Source organism: Gymnodraco acuticeps, unplaced genomic scaffold (assembly GCF_902827175.1).
Source record: "Gymnodraco acuticeps unplaced genomic scaffold, fGymAcu1.1, whole genome shotgun sequence".
NCBI lineage: Eukaryota > Metazoa > Chordata > Actinopteri > Perciformes > Bathydraconidae > Gymnodraco > Gymnodraco acuticeps.
The window spans coordinates 1,434,917-1,456,269 of NW_022989835.1; the positions used below are offsets into that span (position 1 = coordinate 1,434,917).

The following is a 21,353-nucleotide window of genomic DNA, read 5'->3' on the forward strand; positions in this document are numbered from 1 at the left end:
TTGGTTACCAAAAATCTTTTCACTTTTTACATTAGTTATTCGATACATTGGGTTTGGGTGGACGGCCTCTGTTTTCTTTAACCAAACTACTTCGTTTAGGTTCGGAACCAAAATAAAAAAGATAAACAGAGATTTACAATGAACTATCAGGAACAGCTCTGTTTAACATATTAATAAAGGTCCTAGTCAGACATTTGAATGCAGGAATGCTGCTATCATTTTTCTAGGGAGGACATGAGTGTTTATTTGGAGTGTCAGTACTTTGGCTGTTGTAATATTATGGGCAGCCAAAACCTGATATCTGTTGGCATTGTTTTACGTCTTTACATTTAAGCATATTGTGAAATGCTGTTAAACAAGTGGGCGCAGAGTCCTGAAAGAAAAAATATATCCAACATTATTACATAGGGGGTCATTAAGGATCATTCACATGTTGGTAAGACATGTGATCACACCACGTCTGAGGCCTCCACCTGGCTCTCATCTCTTCTCACCAACTCTTTGTGGTTTTGATACGGTGCATTGTAGAGATAAGAATAATAGCGGACAATCTTTGTTCAATTATTGGACATTTAATTTAAATCATATGTTTTTATAGAATATCTTATAATATTTTATTTTATCTTTTATTGTACATTCTTACTTCTTTTGTATATATATTTTTTTATTTCATTCTAAAATTAAATAAATATAGTATAAATGAAGTATTCATCATTCTGCTTCTGATATTAAAGAAACTCCACACATCTGTCCAGTTCCTGGTACTGTTGGCGAGTTTGTGGGAAAGTTCATGTAGAAAATTGGCCAAACTGACATAATTATGTCTAAAATTCCAGTAATGCTCCCACACATGGGTTCAGCCTGTATTAGAATATGTGTCAGTGCTTTTCATCAGTGCTGTTCAAAGCTTGTGTAAAGCATTACACTTATTATTGTACATGCAGCCGATGCATGTCACTCTGTGTGCTTGCTGCTTCCATATTGTATGTGTGTGTGTCTTTTGGTCAGGCTGCATAAAGACATCTGCCAAGCAGAGCTATGAATAATGAGTGGGAGCTGTCAGACATGGCATGCTGATCTAGACAGCTTAATCCTGCAGACATGACAAGCTGATGCTCCTTGTCCCGCGTTAATTCCCTCCTCCCTCGGAGTGACAGGAGTGTCTTCACTCTGACAAGAGACGCGGCCCACAAAACATTTCCGTTTACCATTTTCAGCACAGACGAGAGGCATAAAACACACAGCAGGATTTTTAAGATTTTCTTTTTGTCTTTGAAACAACTCAAAGCACTTACATCAGTAGGCAGTCCATTCATGCACATATTCTGTAATATATACACTGGTGGCAGAATATTCCTTACTAGGGGCCACCCACACAGGGCCCCTGACCTGTCCATTGTGGAAAAACATTATACATTCTAGGCCACAGCTGTTGTGTAACCCTGTCTTAAACGTCTGTGTGTATGCGTCTGTAAAATGAGTTAGTACTTTTAAGGAGTATGTGTGTGTGTATGTTGGTGTGTGTTGGTAGTGGTTTTCTGCTGTAATCTGCTGAATCTCCTCCTGGAGAGGCAGCATGTGACCCAAATCCTCCTCTCTTTCACAGTATGCTCCTCCATAATCCTCCTTCTCCCCAGAACTCCCTACTGTCCATCTAACTCCTTCACACACACACACACACACACACACACACACACACACACACACACACCACACACACACACACACACACACACACACACACACACACACACACACACACACACACACACACATACACACATACACACACACACACCTACACACACACACACACACACACACACACAACCTCTTTTCTTAACTCTTATTTATAGTTGCACGTAGGCATACATCATATTCTACACAGTTTTTTCTTTGCCATTTATTCTTATGTAGTGTTTGATTCTCTCTGCACTTTAATCAACAAAACCCTGTTTGGCATGGACTGTCTATTCCACTGTGTTGAGTTTCCTCCTTTATGTCAAACAAAAGCCACTGAAACTGATCTGATCATGGTACTGTTGGAGTTAATACATGTGGCATGGATAAAAAGAGCCCTATTATACTTTTGGGGTTTTTTTCTGTCCTGTAGTGGGTTATATAGGTTTTAGTGCAATCTGTCTGTTTGTATCACACACACAGAGGATTGATGATAAAGTTGACTTTGACTTTTAAATAACAACAGAGGCCGTAAGCTAACCAATCTGGCTAACACTGGCACGTTTACAGCAATGTTAATCAATGTGCACTGTCCGTTAAATAAAAAATCAGAGCAGACTGGGCTCTGGTTTCAGACAGAGGGTGAACGTATGAACCTGAAAAAAAGAGCATAATATGTCCTTTTTAAATGCAGAACTTTAAACCAGCCTGTTCTGATCTCATCGCTGCACACTTGTGCCTGTGCAGGGAGGGCTGCAGTAAGGAGAAACGTAAAGGTTACAGTGACTGGCTTCCGATTGGAGGGTTGACATTTTGAATTCCTTGGGGGAAGTGAACTGCTTTCAGAAGTTCTGATGGGTCAGGCGGGTTTTCAGGGTTTAACATAAGTCTAACTCTGCTCTGCTTTGGAATGAAAGCATGAACACAGGTTTCTATAAACCCTGAGCTTTACTATACAGTTCCTATAGAAATATGATAGGATTACTGTAATCCTGCACAAGATATCGTCAGACTCTTGTAGCTCGTCGACCATAAATTCTGCTTTTCTCAGACATACTCTTAGAGTGCTGGATCTTGCGCTGTCATGTGGAAAATCTCCCGCCGTGTCCATTTTTAAATCGAGTGGCCTGCCTGGCAAATATTTGATACAATGTCCTCTGGTTTAGAAGTGATGAGGATGGGACTTCCGGTATGGCGGCGCGCTAGACAGACGTGTTTCTTTCTCCTCCGCACAATCTTATTAATGCTGATATAAAACCAAACTAACTACTACGACAAAGCGAGCAATACATTTGCTAAGAATACCCTGATGCCTTCTACCTGTAAAATATCCGGTAAAGACCGCAAAAAAACCAGTCTAAAATTGATTTTGGCCCGTCCAAACAGGGTGAAGAAGCTACAGCTAATGCTAACGCTAACACAATGGCAGATGGGAATGTTGGGAACGCCGGAGATGAAGCAGCAAGTAACTTGCCAATTCTCGAAGCTATCAAAGACTTAAAAACAGACTTCTCCAACAGACAGGATGGAGTATTGGCTGCAATTGCTGGACTGAGGAAGGAGGTCGGAGAATGTATGGAACGTGTTAACAGTGCAGAGTTGCGCATTTCTGGCACCGAGGACACTATCGTCCACCTACAGGCTAAGGTACAGAGCCTCGAAAGTAAAAACAAAGAAATGGAGGACAAAGTTATCGACTTGGAAGCAAGGTCCAGAAGTTTTAACTTAAGGCTGGTAAATATGCCAGAGAAGGCGGAAGGAGACGACGCCTGCTTAATTCTGGAAAAGTGGATCCCGGAGGCCCTTGACATCTACTCGCCAAACTCCAAGCTAATCCTGATACGCGCACACAGAATTGGTCAGAGAAGCGATCCAAATGCTCCCCCGAGAACACTGATCATGACATTTCTGAATGACAGAGACAAGATGACGGTGCTGAAAGTGGTCAGAGCCAAAAAGCAACTACTCTACAAAGATAGGCCGGTCCAGTTCTACCCAGACCTGGCGGCCGGGATACACAAGAAGCAGAAGGAATTTGACGCCGTGAGGCAGAAACTTCGCTCCATGGGAATTCGATACGGCATGCTTCTTCCTGCCAAATTGCTGGTGACACATAAAGACAAAACACAAACTTTCGAGAAACCAGCGGTCGTGGAGGCCTTTATCAGGCGAATTGAGGAGGAGATGACGGGTTGAACAGGGCCATGAGGCCGAAGAACGGGCTAGCATGCCAGCCAAGCTCCCGTTAGCGTACGGGGCTACAAGGAACAGAACATTAAAATACGGCCACCCTTGGTATCCTTTTCTTAGCTGCTACGTTCTGATCTGAGTTGAGCAAGGTAATCGCTGAAATACTGAATAATTTTTAGATTTTACAACCTTGTGTCTTTATATACATATAACACGCACGTATTGATATGTTTTGGTTTGGATAGAAAAGGATACCAGCGGAGCTCCCAGACTGGGGGCTAACGCTACAGATAGCTAAAGGCTAAGCTATTTGGCGGTATCTCTTTGTTTTTGTTCATATAAATGTGACAATTTAATTTTCTTATGTTTAAAGGATTATGCACACATTGCCACTTTATAATTATTAGAGTGATTGAGAAAACACTACGTTAGTAAAGTTGTAGATGTACAACGGTTAACTGTTTTGTTTTAAACTGGTACTCAATATCCCATGATGCACTTTGCGCTAGATTCCTTTTAATAAGTTCCGGGTCATTCTGACGACTGAAAGGTCGGCTAAATATAGCGCAAACACTGCGCAATGTTGCTCTGTGATTCAGAGCGGTGTTTACAGCCCTCTCGTTACTCTCTGTGTTCTAAGGCATAAACATGAATACTTATAATTTCTTTTGAGGACAATCTTAGTTATAGCCGGGTGTGCCTTGACATTTCTGCTCAATTGCTCGTTGTTTAAAAAAAAAAAGAAAGCTTGGTTATATTTGAATTACAGGAGGGAAAGATTACATGTAGGAGTTGGGATGATGGCGTTGTTTGACTATTCCTCACTAAGTGTGGAGTGGTCTCAAGCTATACTGGAGTGTACAGTAAGCAGGGGGGAAGAAGCCTGGGTTATGGGCTTGGGGGTTTGTGTTTTGGGGTTGATGCACTTAGAAGCATCCATGTTGTTTATGTTGTTATTATTTGTGTTATTGTCGTTTAGGGGTACTTAAAAGTAAATGTTGCTACTTGAAGATTTCATTTGGAGTGGATAGTTATGACCAGCGGACTAGAAATGTAATTTACATCCTGGAACTGCAGAGGGTTGCAAAAGATTAAAAAGGTCAAGCAAGTTATGGGAAGCTTAACAGACTTACAGTCCAAAATTATTTTTCTTCAAGAAACACACCTGGCTTTGAAGGAATACATTAGGATTAGGAGGAGATGGCGGGGGGAGGTATTTTCAGCTCCTTTTACTACCCAAGCGAGAGGGATCATGACTCTTATACATAGGTCCATTCCACTAAATCCATTGCATGTATCATATATGTGTAATGTGTGTATATGTAAAAGCGCTTTGAGTCATTGATAAAGCGCTATAATAAATGTAAGGAATTATTATTATTATTAAATGTCACAAAGGTAATCGCAGATAAAATGGGAAGGTATTTGATAATTCAGGGTACTCTTTATACAGAATGTCTTAATCTGGTTAATATTTATGCACCAAATAAGGATGACCCACATTTTTTCATTGACTTGTTTTTTATCTTGGCATCTCTCGAAGGCCAATACATTATAGCTGGAGACTTTAATTGTACTTCAGACCCTGGTAAAGATAGATCTTCACATATAGACAAGACTCTCAACAAAAGTAGGGAAATTATTCACCAATCCATTGAAGAGTTACATTTGAGGGACATATGGAGGGATAGATGCCCTGGATTGTCAATGTATTCCTGTTTTTCTAATACTCATAAAACATACTCCCGAATTGATTACTTTTTAGTTTCTGCAAGTTTGGTATGTAAAGTTAAGGATTGTATGTATGATACATGTATGCATGTTCTGATTTCGGATCATGCCCCGAACAGTATGGTTTATGCAGATCCAGGGCTGTTGAGGGATCCCCCCCAAATGGAAATTTCGGCACAAATGGTTACAGGACTCAGACCTAATAGCTTTTCTGGGAAAACAAATTGATCTATATTTTACGCTTAATACTTCTGAAACCTCTGCAAGCACCAGGTGGGAAGCGTTTAAGGCTTATATTAGCGGTCAGATTATTAATTGTATGAGTGCCAAATCTAAAAAAAATATTCTTATTAGAGTCAAAAATTAAAGTCATGGAAAACATTAATTTTAGAAATCCCTGTCCTAAATTACACCAATAATTGTTACTATTAAGAGCACAATATAATGAAATCTCAGCTTCAAAAGCAGAAACTAACTGCTATCTCAATGTGCTGTCAGTTGACAATCATTGATAGGCACCTGTGGGTCTCCTGTCCTTTCTGAAAGTCATAAAGATTACATTAGTCATTTAGATTACTTACTGTATGTCCTCAATTACCATGGGATTACTGAAACCACCATGAATTAAAGAAATGGTAGAAATTAATCTAATCTGAATTTTGAAACATTCCTTCCCATCTCCTGCCTCTAAATATATCAATAAACATTAGGATGTGATGCTCCTGACTACCATACAAGTTTAAGAAGAAAATATTAGTTTGAAAGAATTCAAAGCAATAAACAGCAACAGGCTCTTTAACCAAGGCAACTTTAGCCTAACATGTATATGTTAACAAGGCAGGTAAGATCACACTATCTATGTATATTTTCTACTTTTTTAATGCTATTTTATTTCTATTTAAGATGTTTACATTTTCGATTGTTTAATTCTAGTCTTTTAATTTCTCTAATGTACAATGTCTTGTCTGTTGCTGCTGCAATGCAAACATTTCCCCAAATGGTATCAATAAAGTACTTCTTATTTTATCTTAATCCTCAAATATTAGCGTATTAAAAAAAAATTTAAAAACATATTGATGTAACTACATACACCAAGGGTGCCCAACCTTTTTTTAACCGAGAGCTACTTTTAAAGTTGCCAGTCTGCCGAGATCTACCAGTCCAAATAGAGAGGCGTAGCCATTACTGACAGCCTACTACCAGGTAAATACACACTTCTACTTGTATAAAACTGACCTTTGTACGATTAATACTTCATAAAATACTGAAGATCCTTTATCTTACCTCTTTCCAATCTACACACATACAAGTATTTAACTGAAGTTACACAACAGTGTTGTTGATACAGAGTTGGAGTTTATTCATACGTCACACTACAGTGGGTAATGTTTTCAAGAAACATTGAACAGTGCTGCCACATATGACACAGGGAAAAAGAAAAGACTGAACCCTTTCTTTGCCATTATATAAAAATAGTGTTGCTACAAAAGTATAAATTAGGCTTACTAATAAGACAACTCAGATCTGAAGCTACACAGGAATCTGCTGCCAAAGTGCAATAAAAAAAGATTATCTAAAAAATTAATATAATCAAATCCTTTTTTTGTTGCATTTTAGTAGAGTATAAAAATAAATGCCTTTAAAATAGGATGCAAGCAACACTAGTTTCTATAGACTATAATCAATTTAAGTTTGCATTCTTATACCATTTTGTACAATAATTATAATGAATAAGTTCAAACAAACTAAAACTTACAGCTGATTAATAACGGTATCTAACTTGAGTTTTTATTATATCAAAAACCTGTTGAAATGCTTCTGTTATTTTTACTGTCCCCAAAAAGCGCGTCGCAGCCTCCAGGAAAGCTTATTTCACAACTTCGCCGTCTTTGAAAGACTTCATGTGTTTCTCAAGAACGTGACTGACACGATAAGATGCTCTGGTAGCAGCCTTGCTCTTGTTGTTGGGCCTGGTGAAAATGGGCTGCTGTGCATTTAGCTGTCCTTTCAGGCCCCTCCCCTTTTGGAGCGTAGGGCAGAATTAGGAGGGAATTCCGTCTCGTAGCGTTTGTGCACTGTTTTGAAATGCCGCTCCTAAATTACCCTTCTTCGATAAAGCCACGCTCGCATTGCAGATGAGACAGATGGACTTTGAATTGGAATAGATACAAAAATAATCATCCTCCCACTCGGAGTGAAAATTATATATTTGGGGCTTTTTTGCTTCTGCCATAATTGCGGTCTTGTGTGTGTGCGGACTTTCACTCCTGTAACTTGACACCATAGGGACACGGACAACGTCAGCGAACTAGTGCACTGCCCACCAGCCATGCCCCCGACACATGGGCTCACGCCGGCCAATCACAAAGCTTTGATGCGTTCAAGTGCATTATTCTGGCACAGGAAGATTATGCTATAGGACATTAACGATAAAACCGAATATTGTATTTTTAGACACATCTCGCGATCGACTGGGAATCTCCTGACATACACATATCGATATGTTGTATAAATATTGCAACTCAAAACCTTTATTGACCACTAATTACCAAAAATCACAGTTATATCTCCTGTTATTAATGCATTCAAATGGCCTGCCATGAACTTCCGGGAACGATCAGGGGCCATTTCTCAATGGGTGCGTCTCACTTCGGTTATTTTTCATTTCCTCGCACCTCGGGCTCTGTATCACCGGAAGTTTATTTGTCTGCGCCATCTTGAGTACCGTCCCAGTGGCCTTATTTTTGCCGGAGGATCGAGGAGTGATAACGGAGGAGCGATAATCGAGGAACTACCAGACCATCCTCCGGTGAAATCCTCAGACACTCGCCCCGCCCCCTTACTGTGTATCGCTCACTGATTGGACGATGCAGGATGTGCACTGATCTGGCTGCTGTCAGACGATCAGCTGTGCGGCGTCATCACAAACAGACGTCGCTTCACGTGACACTCCGGAGGAAACAACGTCCCATTGCTCTTAAAACTAATTTCCCTGCTTCTCGTGGTTTCCTTGCGTCTCTCCATGCTTCCCTGGTGGGAGGAAGTTGCAGGGAAACAACGCAAGGAATCCATTTAACCGAAGTGAGATGCACCTAATGTCGAGTAAAGCTGCTGCAGAGCCACTATTTCAAGTGTACTACGTCATCGAGTGGCGCCGAATGCTGGGCATTTAAACAGTCCTTCGGCGCCACTCGATGACGTAGTATACTTGAAATAGTGGCTCTGCAGCAGCTTTACTCGACATTGAGAAACGGCCTGAGTCTCCATGAACCATGTGACGATCAAGTATTTTGGACTTCCGCTGTCGCAACTCTTCTATCTATACGGCGCTGGACGTCAGGGATTTCACAATGTGAGACGGGTTTTGAACATTTTACATGACCAAAAGGGGGCGCCAGATACAGCTCTCTCGGCATTAGATGCTGAGAAAGCTTTTGACAGGGTGGAATGGTCCTATTTGTTTGAACTTCTTGACCGTTTTGGTTTTGGGGAGAATTTTTGTAACTGGGTAAAACTTTTATACAATGACCCGTACGTAGAACTAATCACCAATAACATCATATCAAAGCCGATAAGGATCGGTAGGGGCTGTAGACAAGGTTGTCCTTTATCCCCCCTTCTATTTTTAATCGCAATTGAACCATTTGCTATTGCTGTGAGAGAGCATACAATGATTACAGGCATAAATATGAGCGGGTTTGACCATCGAATAGCTCTTTACGCAGATGACGCGATTCTCTCCCTCAGAAATCTGGAGAATTCTGTACCGGCCCTTATGGATCTGATTAAAGGGTTTAACCATATATCTGGTTACAAAGTAAATAATTCAAAATCCTCCATAATGCTCCTTAACTCGGAGGAAAGGTCTAACCCACCCAAACATGTTGGCCATTTTAGAACAGTAAATACTTTTACTTATTTAGGTATTCAGACTGTTCCCAAATTGGAAGATATTGTGAACTCTAACTACAACCCGATTATAGCGTCTATTTCCAAATCAGTTGATAGATGGTCAAACCTTCTACTGGGCAGCTTAACTGAGAACATTGATGTTTTACTACACAGAGGAGGGGCCTCCGGCGTGGAGGGATGTTGAATCTTGCTCCTTAAAGCTCCCACTTCCCACTTATCTATATTCTGACAACTCTAAAAAAACGACATCCAACCCTATGGTTAAAAATATGATTGGTGTCTGGCAGGAGGTTAAAAAATATATGAACAAATCTTCTTCTCTCTCCTGGTTTAGCCAGATCTGGGGAAATACTCGTTTTGCGCCAGGGAATGCTGATGGAGGTTTTAGACTATGGGCTGAAAAGGGGGTGGGACAGTTAAAAGACATGTTTGGAAGTCATAATGGGAACTTTTTATCATTTGAGGAACTTGTCAGTAAATACGATATCCCTCGTAACACATTTTTTAAATATCTGCAACTCTGGAGCTTTGTTAGAGCAAATCAGGATCAACTCATGCTGGCCCCTCCTCTGTCTATATTGGAGAAAGCTTGAATTTAAAAACCCCTTTGGGAAGTGCATCATATCTGAATTCTATGATCTCCTGTTGGCGTTCTCCTCAGAATCCTCGAACTCTAGACTCAATGCCTGGAAAACTGACTTACATGAAGATCTAACATTGGAACAGTGGAGCACAGCTTGTAAGGCGGCCCAAACACAGACGGGTAATACGCGTCTAAAGCTTCTGCAATACAATTGGCTAATGAGAGTGTATATTACACCAGAAAAATGGAATAAATGTAATGCTAATATTCCAGCCATATGCACCAGATGTGATGAAGAAAAAGGCACACTGTTCCATTGTCTATGGTTATTAGGGCTGTAGCGATACACTTATCTCACGATACGATACACGATATTCAGCTCACAATACGATATATATCACGATATTCAGCCAACGATACGATTCGATATAATTCGATACACTTATATCGATTTCTGAAAGATTTTAAAGGGACAGTGTGATTTTGGTGACATCTTGTGAGTGTTCCATTGACTTGGATTGAATTAATTTAACTGAAAACTGAAAGCATCAATTATACAATATATGGCTCTGACAGAGAGTCTACAGCTTGCAAATGCTGGACAAAATGAATCAAAAGATGTGGTGAGAAAATTTGTTTCATTTATTGAAACAGTGCAAACTGTAGCTTACAAGCCTTTGAAACGTAAGTACATAAAGTGCAGTATCACAATGGACAATGGAGAATTAAAAGGTGCAGCAGGTGGCGGAACACGGGGGATTTGAATGGGACTTCAAAATCAATGTTTTGATGGCATAAAGTACCTTAAACATACCGTCAGTTTAAATGTTGTTTTATACTGAAAAACCAGAAGTTCTTGTGCACAACCAGTTGTTAAGCTTTTATTCTGAAAATCCTTCATCTCCGGTTAGCATTTAGCATGTGGCTAATATACCATTTACTATAGAGGTGAATTTAGTAGCGATATGACACGGAGTGTTGCACACCGAAATCTACTGATTTCAACACTACAACTATAGACGTCGAGATATTATTATTGTTGAATATTAAATGAAGGTACAGTTTATTTGAATACGTTTGTTTACAGACGTGGGTAGCATGAGACAACATCCGGAACTACCGGAAATGATACCAGCCGTGAGGTATTTTTGGAGTATTGATTACAGCGTTTAAAATGTATTAAATGAAAAGTCATGAAAGAGATAAGGAGGAGAAAAGGCGTGTTTAGTTATATATTTAATGTACAATGTCTGAATCCTCTGTAATGCGCAACAACGAACATTGGAGACGTGGAGGGCCGGCCCCCAGCAGCGCCAACCGGCCCACAGGGGAGAGACAGCAAGCGCATTTCGTGGCATATGCAGGCAGTGGCAAGTCCTTCCGGCATATGCCACAGAGGCCGCTACTCTGTGGTAGCTGTGGCAAGTCCTTCCGGCATATGCCACAGATGCCACAACTTGCCGAGGCATCTGCCGCTGCTCAACGGGAGTTCCCACAAGATGCCAGAGTAAGAGAAGGTTTACGGTAGCAGCCACTCGCCTTCCGCGGCAAATGCGTATTTATCGTGTAAAATGTCGCTCTTTTGGCATGACTTTATCGAACTGATCTGTACACAGGACTGATGGTCCGATCTCTATTTTTTTAAACATTATAATTTCTATTCAATTTTACTTGGAGCATGGTTTGCTAAAATAAACAAACGTGCTATATTTATGATGAAATATTGGCGAGTGAGGGTTGCAACGCCCTTGGCAATTTCCGCTTCTTAAGCGGAGTTTCCACTGCTTGCTACGATAAACCAGGTGTATGACTAGTAAAGACAAATAATTAACAAATAAATATCTGTATTGACACAGCAATGTGTACACTGGTGTTATTAGACTTGGCTACAGACTTAGGGCAGCTGTAACTGATTGCAGTTGCCACTGCTAGTGAGATGCTAAGGTTTACTTTATAAATTAGGCAAAGGACTTATATTTGCCCCATGCCTTCAGCAGCAGCAGGCCATTCACTTTGATTTGATCCAGTTATGAAATGTCATCATTTCGACAATAAAGAAATGCTACATAAACGTTATCTTGCACGTTTTATCGAACCATCTCCGTTTCTAACTTTCAATATATTTAAAAAGAGATCTCTCTCATCTGCGTGCGGGGGCACGCAGATGAGCTGTGCACACAGTTCTGCTAGTAATGAATATTAGGATACATGTTGTGAGGAAACTTTTCCACCAATAATTCCAATAAGTATTCCAAAATGTATTCACTTCAGGTTTACGAAAGTAACTGTATTCGGATTAGTTGTTTTTCAAATGTAACGCGAGCTGAATACAGTTAGGCTACTTGATTTTTGTATTCTGATTACGTAACGCCGTTACATGTATTCAGTTACAACCCAACCCTGTGCACAGATCATCAGTCCTGTGTACAGATCAGTTCGATAAAGTCATGCCAAAACAGCGACATTTTACACGATAAAAACGGGTTTAAATAGCAGCATTTGCCACGGAAGGCGAGTGGCAGCTACCGTAAACGTTCTCTTACTCTGGCATCTTGTGGCAACTCCCGTTGAGCAGCGGCAGATGCCTCGGCAAGTTGTGGCATCTGTGGCATATGCCGGAAGTACTTGCCACAGCTACCACAGTAGCGGCCTCTGTGGCATATGCCGGAAGTACTTGCCACAGCTACCACAGAGTAGCGGCCTCTGTGGCATATGCCGGAAGTACTTGCCACTGCCTGCAGATGCCACGAAATTAGCCAGGCCCTACTGCCACAGGGAGGAGCCAGCAGAGGATATTTAACAGCTGAAAAGGTGGAGCTCGCTCTCTTCCCTTCGCTCACGAGAGCCAGAACACAGCTGTTTTTCTGACTGAACCATCTTCTGCTAGTAACATTACCGCACTTTTTATTAATTAAAGTATACATTTGAACCTTCTCAGAGACTCAATTAGTCTCCTTTTTAAAGCTTCTCTCCTGGACGCGAGAATAACGAACACAGTTATCAGACTTAATGTATCGATACCCGCGGCTGAAATATCGATACTTTCTCGGAAAACTAAATATCGATATATATCGCAGGATCGATTAAATGGCACAGCCCTAATGGTTATGTCCAATAATAAAGGAATTCTGGGAAGAGGTTAGGGTAACAGTACAGAATATTTTATTGATCAACTTAAAGCTGGAACCAAAAATGTTTTTACTTGGCCTATATCCGGATGGACATAACATACAGCGTTATGAACAAATCTGTATAGATATCTGTTTATTACAAGCGAAAAGAGTAGAGATGTCCCGCTCCGATCGGGGATCGGAGCCGATCACGTGATTTTCCAAAGATTGGAATCGGGAAAAAAAAATCGGGGATCGGGACTTTTAAAAAAAATAAAATGTAATAAAATATTTGTATTTTATTTAATGTTACAAAACAAAAATGACCATGTTCACGTCTTAAAGTCATCCTGAGGCCTTAGTTTTGGTTTAAAATTACACAACATCATGTATGTGTTGCTTCTTTTGGGCTTTCAGACCTGGTTGCTTATTTCTCTCAAATCTGGCAACAGAGTGGGCGCAGTGTCTAATAGTAGCAGTAAGCTAACGAGAGGCTACGTTCAGCTGGTGACTCGGGAGTCGGGACAGAGAAAATGTCAGGAGTTTGGAAGTATTATAAAATTGAAAGCGAAGGCAGTGTAACAGCCAGATGCAATATTTGCAAGGCGGAGGTTCCGCGTGGTGGAAAGAACAGAGCTACGTTCAACACGACCAATCTAATACGCCACCTGAGAAACAAACACCAACAACAACACGACGAGTACACAGCAGCCACTCAGGTAATGGCACTGAAACAACCGACACTTTCAGAGACTTTTAAAAGGAAAGAGAAACTGCCCCAGAACAGTGAAAAGGCCAAACAAATAACAGCCAAGATAGCTGAATTCATCGCGTTAGATGACCAGCTGTTATCTGTTGCCTTTTTTTTCTCTTAATGCATTGCATAAAGATCGGATCGGGAAAAATCTGTATCGGCAGATTGTCAAAATCAAATGATCGGAATCGGATCGGGAGCAAAAAAAGGTGATCGGGACATCCCTAAAAAAGAGTGATTGCTTTAACATGGAAAAAGTTGGGCAAACCTAGTATTGCACAGTGGTTTACGGAACTTTTTACGGAATGTCTGCCTTTAGAAAAAATTACTTCCATTCTCAAAGACAAACAAAAGCTGTTCCAGAAGGTCTGGGGACGTTTTATACCAAGAACAACAACCTATCTCAATTACTGAACGAACCTGGGGCAGGGTAATATGTTCAAATTAAAATGACTGTGATATCCTCTGCAGAAATACGGTCTTATTACTGGAAAACTGGATGGTTGGTGATGTATTCAAGTGCCCTTGTTGTATGTATGTACCAATTTAATTTATTATTGTGATTTTTCTTTAATGTAATGTAGTTGTTCTGTGTGTATGTATGTATTGCTTTTGGTTCTGTGTTTTCGACTTATGTATGTGATTTTTTGAAGAATCACATATTGATAAAAAAACAAAACAGAAGTGATGAGGATGGAACTCACAGAATAACAGAAGTCTGCTGTGAATGCTCTATCACACATCAAACGCAGGATGTGTGTGAATCTTTCATCTGCAGCACTTTGAACAGCTGGTGATGTGCAGTTATACCGTAACCAACAGTGGCCTTATTTTCCAAACTGAGGAGTATCAGATCACATGTAACTGGATTACATAATCAGGATACCAAAATATTTACTGTATTCCCTTACAGTTACATGCAAAAAAGACGTTATCAGATTACTGTTATATTTCTAAAAATTGTGCATTACTAGCAGGATGACAGTTTTACTTATAGTAAAAAAAAGCATATTGTCTTTGTTGTAAAAGGATCAGATTTAATGTATTATTTGTAAACTGTACTGTTCTGTAGGCTGATGCTTTGTGTAAATATATAAGCCTACTGCTTGAATCTGCTTAGTCCTTTTTTTATTCAGTAGGTGAACCTATATGTTCATAAAATAAGTGGGTGAGCTTAACTGTATGAATTAAACTAAAACAGAGCTTTTCTCTGTCAGCTCAGATGTTATTTCTGCTTTTTTCAACTGTAGTATGTGCTCAATGAAAGGCACGTTTTCCTATCAATAAAATCTCTGAGCAGAGGACACATTTTTGGTCTTGAATATGTTGTTTCTTCTTTTCTAAGGTTACATTATTCTGAATTAAAGCCATCCTATTGATATTTCTTATCTCTTTTATTTATTTGCATTGCATTTGATATTGAGGTAATCCAAAAGTAACAGATGGGCGCTCGTCCGGGATTTTCCCGGGATCGTCCCATGTGTTACAGCTCGGCTCATAGGCTGCACAAAGATGGAAGACCAGTTTACATGTAACAAAATACTTATTTATTCACAATATAACAACACTTAGCAAACCTAAAACAAATGTGGAAGTCAGTCATCAGGTGTGTATGCATGTATGGGTGTGGGATATGTGTACCAAAACAGCAGCTGTGTTCTAAAGTGAGAGCCACAATGTGGGATGGTTTTGGGCTCTTTATCCAAGCCACCCAGGTGTGGCTCATCAGGCTGATGGCTTGATCACTTGTGACACAGATGAGAGCCAGCATGCAGAAGAGTCTATATATAAGTAAATGGAATATGATGTATTAGATACATCATTTGCAAGATGCAAACAGAGGAATGTTTATGGATGTTCTTTAAAGAGTTCAGGTGTTTAATAGTCTCATGGCCTGTGGGGTGAAGCTGTCCCTGAGTCTGGTGGTTTTAGACCTGACGCTGCGGGAGCCGTTGCAATTCAATAAATGTTTTAAAGTAACCCTCCTAACCCTGTTGTTTCTCTCCAGGGCCTGAAGGCAGCAGACAACGACCCCACCGCCCCCCCATACGACTCCCTGCTGGTGTTTGACTACGAGGGCAGCGGCTCCACCGCCGGCTCCCTCAGCTCCCTGCACTCCTCCTCCAGCTGCAGCGACCAGGACTATGACTACCTCGGAGACTGGGGGCCCCGCTTCCGCAAACTGGCCGACCTCTACGGTGGAGGGGAGGATTAGCACCCCAAACAACCACCCTCCACACCCCATCCTAAGCTCAGGTTGGGTGGGTGGGGTTAAAGGAAAGAGGATAATCGGTGAACATGAGTTATGGATCTGCACTTCAGTATTACCAAGAGACAGCTCGCTGACGAAGGTGGGCGACACTAGGGACCATTCTGACTCCTTGCCGAGCAAGGCCTGGCACCGGATAGCATTCAGGCTAACAGACAGTATGATGTTATCCCCTATGCTAACAAAATGTGAGCAGCCAGACGAGTGCGCTCAGAGAGGGATGCTGTCTCTAAAGAGCTACAACAGCCATGCTACAGACGCTCACTTAACACTTGAATCTCACAGTACAGGAGCACTGGGGTCAAATGTGCCTTTTTGTACATTTTTTCTTTTTCGATTGTGTTCAGTCTCGACTCTGCTTTAAAGCTCCCGATGTTTTGCGACGGCAGCTGGAGGAGCACTTTGCCATGATAATGACCGTGTGTGTGTTTGCATTGCACCCCGTTACCTGTATGTGTGTAAGAGTGTGTGAGTCATTTCCACAAACACACTGGATGGACACTATAAAAGGTTATGTTATGTGACAATGGAGAATCCTGCCAGCAAAAACATGGCTCTACTGTACAGCTCTGGGTGTGTAGCTCTCAATGAAGTATACATATTCTACATCATTTAGTTACGTACTCACGATCGCTGAAGCTTAATCTTGGCTGTTCCAAATATAACGCGATGGAACACCTTTCCACCTTTTCCTGCCAGCATAAACAGCGGTCTGCCCTGGAATTAATGTGACTGACTGCCCGTGTTAGCAAAGCCGGCCAAAATCAGAATATTTGATATCCTCTCCGCGTCCCCCACACTGATGTTCCTCCTCCAACATCATGTCTAAGCTTTGATGGAAGTGCTCTGAAGAATGCCTCCCCTGTTTTTATATCTCTCTTCTCAGATAATCCTGCACATTTAGTTGCACAACAAATTAAATTCTTCACAAACCTAGGAGGTTATTACAAGCAGCAAAAGGTATTTTTAGTGCAGTTTAAATATTGTGGTTATGTCCTTGCAGCACTTTCACAAATGGGAAATGTTAATGGGATGTATTGGAGCCTATTTGCCAGATGATAAAGTAGAAAAGCAAAGTGGTGCAAGATAAAGTGATGAAATATGATTTCCATTTATGTTGTGCAGATAAAAGAAAGAAAAACCTCTCTTTGCAGAAAGAGAGAAAGAGTAGTTTTTGTTTGACAATTTGACCGATTTGACATGGGTATTCTTATTCCCTGGAGCATAATAACAAGGATGAAACATTCAACTTCCATAAATGAAATACACAACAAGTTGAATCACATTGATTTCGTATATACATGTACTGTGCAAATAACCACTATAGGTGCTTCTAAATCTGTTAGTATGAACCCTGACTTTTTCTCACAAGCATGGTATGGCTGTCAATATCACATAAAGACAAATCCATGTTAAGTTGCCACGCAAAAGCACAGAGTTGCACACATTGTAAGGTAATCTCACAGAACGACTTCAAGTGACTAATACAGAGCATCTGTGTCATGATCAACACAGCTTTAAAACCAAATGGAAGGTTTGTTTACGTTGATTTCTGGAGTCAATACACCTGAGGAATAAACAAGCACACAACTCCATCTCCAGCTCTATATTACCAAATGTAAACAACACATGTCTGCCAAAGCCTACTGCTGTAACATGCAATATGTGCAGGTAACAAAAACAGTATCAACTCATCATCATTATATCTGCACTGGTCTTCAAATGTGCCAAGGAGTATTTGATCAGGGGTAATGGTTTATTTATACGAGAGCAACCCATCCTGGTACGTTCCTTCTACGTTATGGCCACGCCCCTTTTGGGGTGCTAACCAAATACCAGCTAACATTTGACTTGAGGTAAATAAAGATTCTGAGTACTTCCACCAGTCAGATACAAAAATAATTTGCATAACAAGCAACAACTATGGTGAGGCAGGCAATTACACAATGTCATTTGGGATTGTTCATTGGCATTAATATGGTAAAATTAATAGCAAAAGGGGATCAATGTCCTGTCAGTCTGCCAGTGGACCAGTGCCAGGCAGCATTTAAACACTTGGGATTTGCTTTACTTGTCAGTATTTCATACTTGCAATACTAATGCAGCATTTACATTCACTACTTTGACTTTTAACATTACAACGGTTTACTTTGACGTTGACCTCAGCATCCTTTAATTATGACGTTTTTCCCACAGACGTACAGTATTAAGGGACTGTATTTGTGTCCTCTGTGGAGGCCTGAAGCCAGATATATTTTCTTTTACCATCCTTAAGTAATGGACATTTATTTAGATTTTGAGGCAGACTGGTGAAACCCAGAGCCGTACAGAAGAGCCACATATTTTTGACAGTTTGGTGTTCAAAAGCTTGTGAGAAGACATGTACAGTGATGCTAGACTTTAGATAGAACTTCTGTTTTTTGTTTTGCTTTTATCACAATGTAACTTATGCAGCTGATCGCTAATAAAGGGAGACTTCAGTCCTTGTTTTTGTAGCAAAAATTCTTCTTACTCTGCTGTGGTGGATTAAATACAAAAAAGGCAATGTTTATTTTGTCTGCTGATGGTTTGCCTTAGTGTTCTCTGGTAGTCTTCAACTGGCTATTCACTGTAAACTAAAATATGTACAGATTGTATTGTTTTCTCTTGTTGTTCTTTTGGCTGTTGTCTCGGAAAATGACATGCTAATATCCTGAATCCTTGTATATGTGTAATTTGGATTACAAATTAAAACGTTTTTGCATGTTTTTATCTTTTTATTTTGAGAAAACAGTATTTTTCGGATCCTTTGCAAATGATTTCATCACCAGTCTCACACACACAACAACATTCAGCAACTCCCCCACCTCTTTGTTAGGGGTGTGGGACAAAGGTCCTTCAGGTGAGATACAAATTCAAAAGTATATATCACACAGAGCTCTAATTTTTTGTTTTGTTTCGTATGATATCAGTATCTGGACTCTAGCTTTATAAATTGCTATAAGAACGAATAACTCCTCGGATTTTAAAAGGGTTAACATTGATTGATTTTTGGCCACTTGGGGGCAGCAGAACACACTGTAAACAACATTGACATAATAACCCATTCAAATGCTGTTCTAACAGTGTGGTAGTGTTACCACTGACAGGTCTCTCTTGAAAATGAGACCTTGTGTCTCAATGAGATCTACACCTGTATAAATAAAGGCTAAATAAAATAACTGCTAACACATGAGCACAATCCACCAACTCCTGAGAAAAATATCTGTCTCTACAGTAACTGCTAAAGGATCTTTATCCAATCTTATACCTCTGAAAACAGCACCTGCTACTAGAGACCAGGTTGATGAGAGCTGTGAGACTCAACCCGAACAGTGCAATCAGCTTAATTAACAAAATCTTAATAATAAATGCAAAGTTGGTGATAATTCTGTAGGTATAGCATTACTAGTGAGCTTTTCCAAATTACACATTGTCATTTAATTCATTTTGAATGTTAAAATATAAGTGCAGCTTTAAAAACCTTTACATGTGTTCATACTTGTATCATTAAAGTAAATAAAACGGTAGCTGTAGGAGAAGTATCTTAAGTAGCCCAAACTAAATAAGGGCTATTATTCGACTTCCTTAAAGTTAAATAGAATCGCATTATCAAAGCAGCAGAGACATAGAGGTTTTTTTCTAATGTATTTTTGGTTAGTTACCTGAAATAAGGTCTGTCGTTAACACAAGCTAAAGAGATTCAACCTAATGTTCTACAACATAAAATGTTTCAGTAAATACCCCATCTGTGTATCATGTTAAAAATGGCGGTTGCTAACGAGTGACTATATATATAATATTTTTTTTTATTTTTTTATTTAACCAGATAAAAGCATTGAGATAGAATCTCATTTGCAATGCTGACCTGGCCAAGAAGGCAGCAACGTTACACATAACACAAACATAAAATACAGAGAACATAACTAAGACAACAAAAGACAAAAAAGCAGTCACTACATTGTGCACATTTGGGACAGTAAGAAAGGTACACTTATTACTGCAAGAGCAGCTGGTGGTAAGGACTTCAGACAACTTCAATTTAAAACATGCTATTGAGACAAGTGCCATCAATTTGAGGCGTGATTGAAGGTCATTCCAAGACCAAGGACCATAATAAAAAAGACTCCTTTTTCCAGCCTCAGTCCGCACAGCAGGAACCTGGAACCGTATCCAGGCACTGGATCAGAGGTTGTAAGAGTCACAAACTGGAGCAAATCTGGCACATATGTAGAGTGGAAGCTTATCTAAAATGGCTTTATACATTAATAAAAACCAATGCTGCATCCTACGCATAGTAAGTGAGGACCATCCAGTTAGGCTATACAGTTTGCAATGATGAGTCCTATAGGGTGCATTTGATATATAACGCAGTGCAGCATGGTAGAGTGGGTCAAGTTTGGCCAAAACAGTGGGACAGGCAAATCTATAAATGGTATCACCGTAGTCCAGCTGGGACAGGAATAAGACAGAGACCAACCTTTTACGGGATGAAGTTGAAAAACAACATTTAAGTCTGTAAAGGAAGCCAAGAGTGAATTTCAATGTCTTTGTTAGAACTTCAATATGGTGTTTGAAGTTCAGATTACTGTCCAACCAAAAGCCCAGATATTTGTAGGTATCGACAAACTCAACAGAGACGCCATCAAGGGTGTCAATGTAGAGGCAAGAGGATGCTGACTTGGGAGCAAAAAGCATTGCTTTGGTTTTCTTACTGTTCAAAAGCAGTTTGGAATCAAGAAGTGCATGTTGCAGCGTGATAAAATCAGATTTTAAATTGGAAACGGCCATATCCAGAGAAGGAGCACATGAGTATACAATAGTGTCATCAGCATACATATGATAGGTAGAAAATTGCATCTGATTACAAATATTGTTTACATATAATAAAGAGCAAATGCCCCAAAATAGAGCCCTGTGGAACTCCCTTCTTCAAGGTGACAGGGTCAGAGACAGTACTACCCAACCTGACACATTGAGTACGGTCGGTTAGATAACTCTGAAACCAGCAAATGGCATTATGACCGAAACGAGACACCAACATAACATTAGACATAATGTGGTGATCTACAGTGTCAAATGCTTTGGCTAGGTCAATAAACAATG

At 40.2% G+C, this 21,353-nt stretch overlaps 1 protein-coding gene across 5 annotated transcripts in view; it reads left to right on the forward strand.

Annotated features, from left to right (window-relative positions):
• Positions 1–18,976, forward strand: part of LOC117558883 (cadherin-2-like) — a 159,995-nt gene extending 141,019 nt beyond the window's left edge. For 4 of the 5 annotated variants that reach the window (XM_034235381.1, XM_034235400.1, XM_034235392.1 and 1 more), the window contains one exon: positions 15,969–16,175. In XM_034235381.1, the coding sequence (XP_034091272.1) occupies positions 15,969–16,175 (207 nt within the window). Of the gene's footprint in view, positions 1–15,968 lie in introns of all 5 variants that reach the window. The other variant, XM_034235362.1, reaches the window with a different exon arrangement.
• Positions 18,977–21,353: the final 2,377 nt, after the last annotated feature.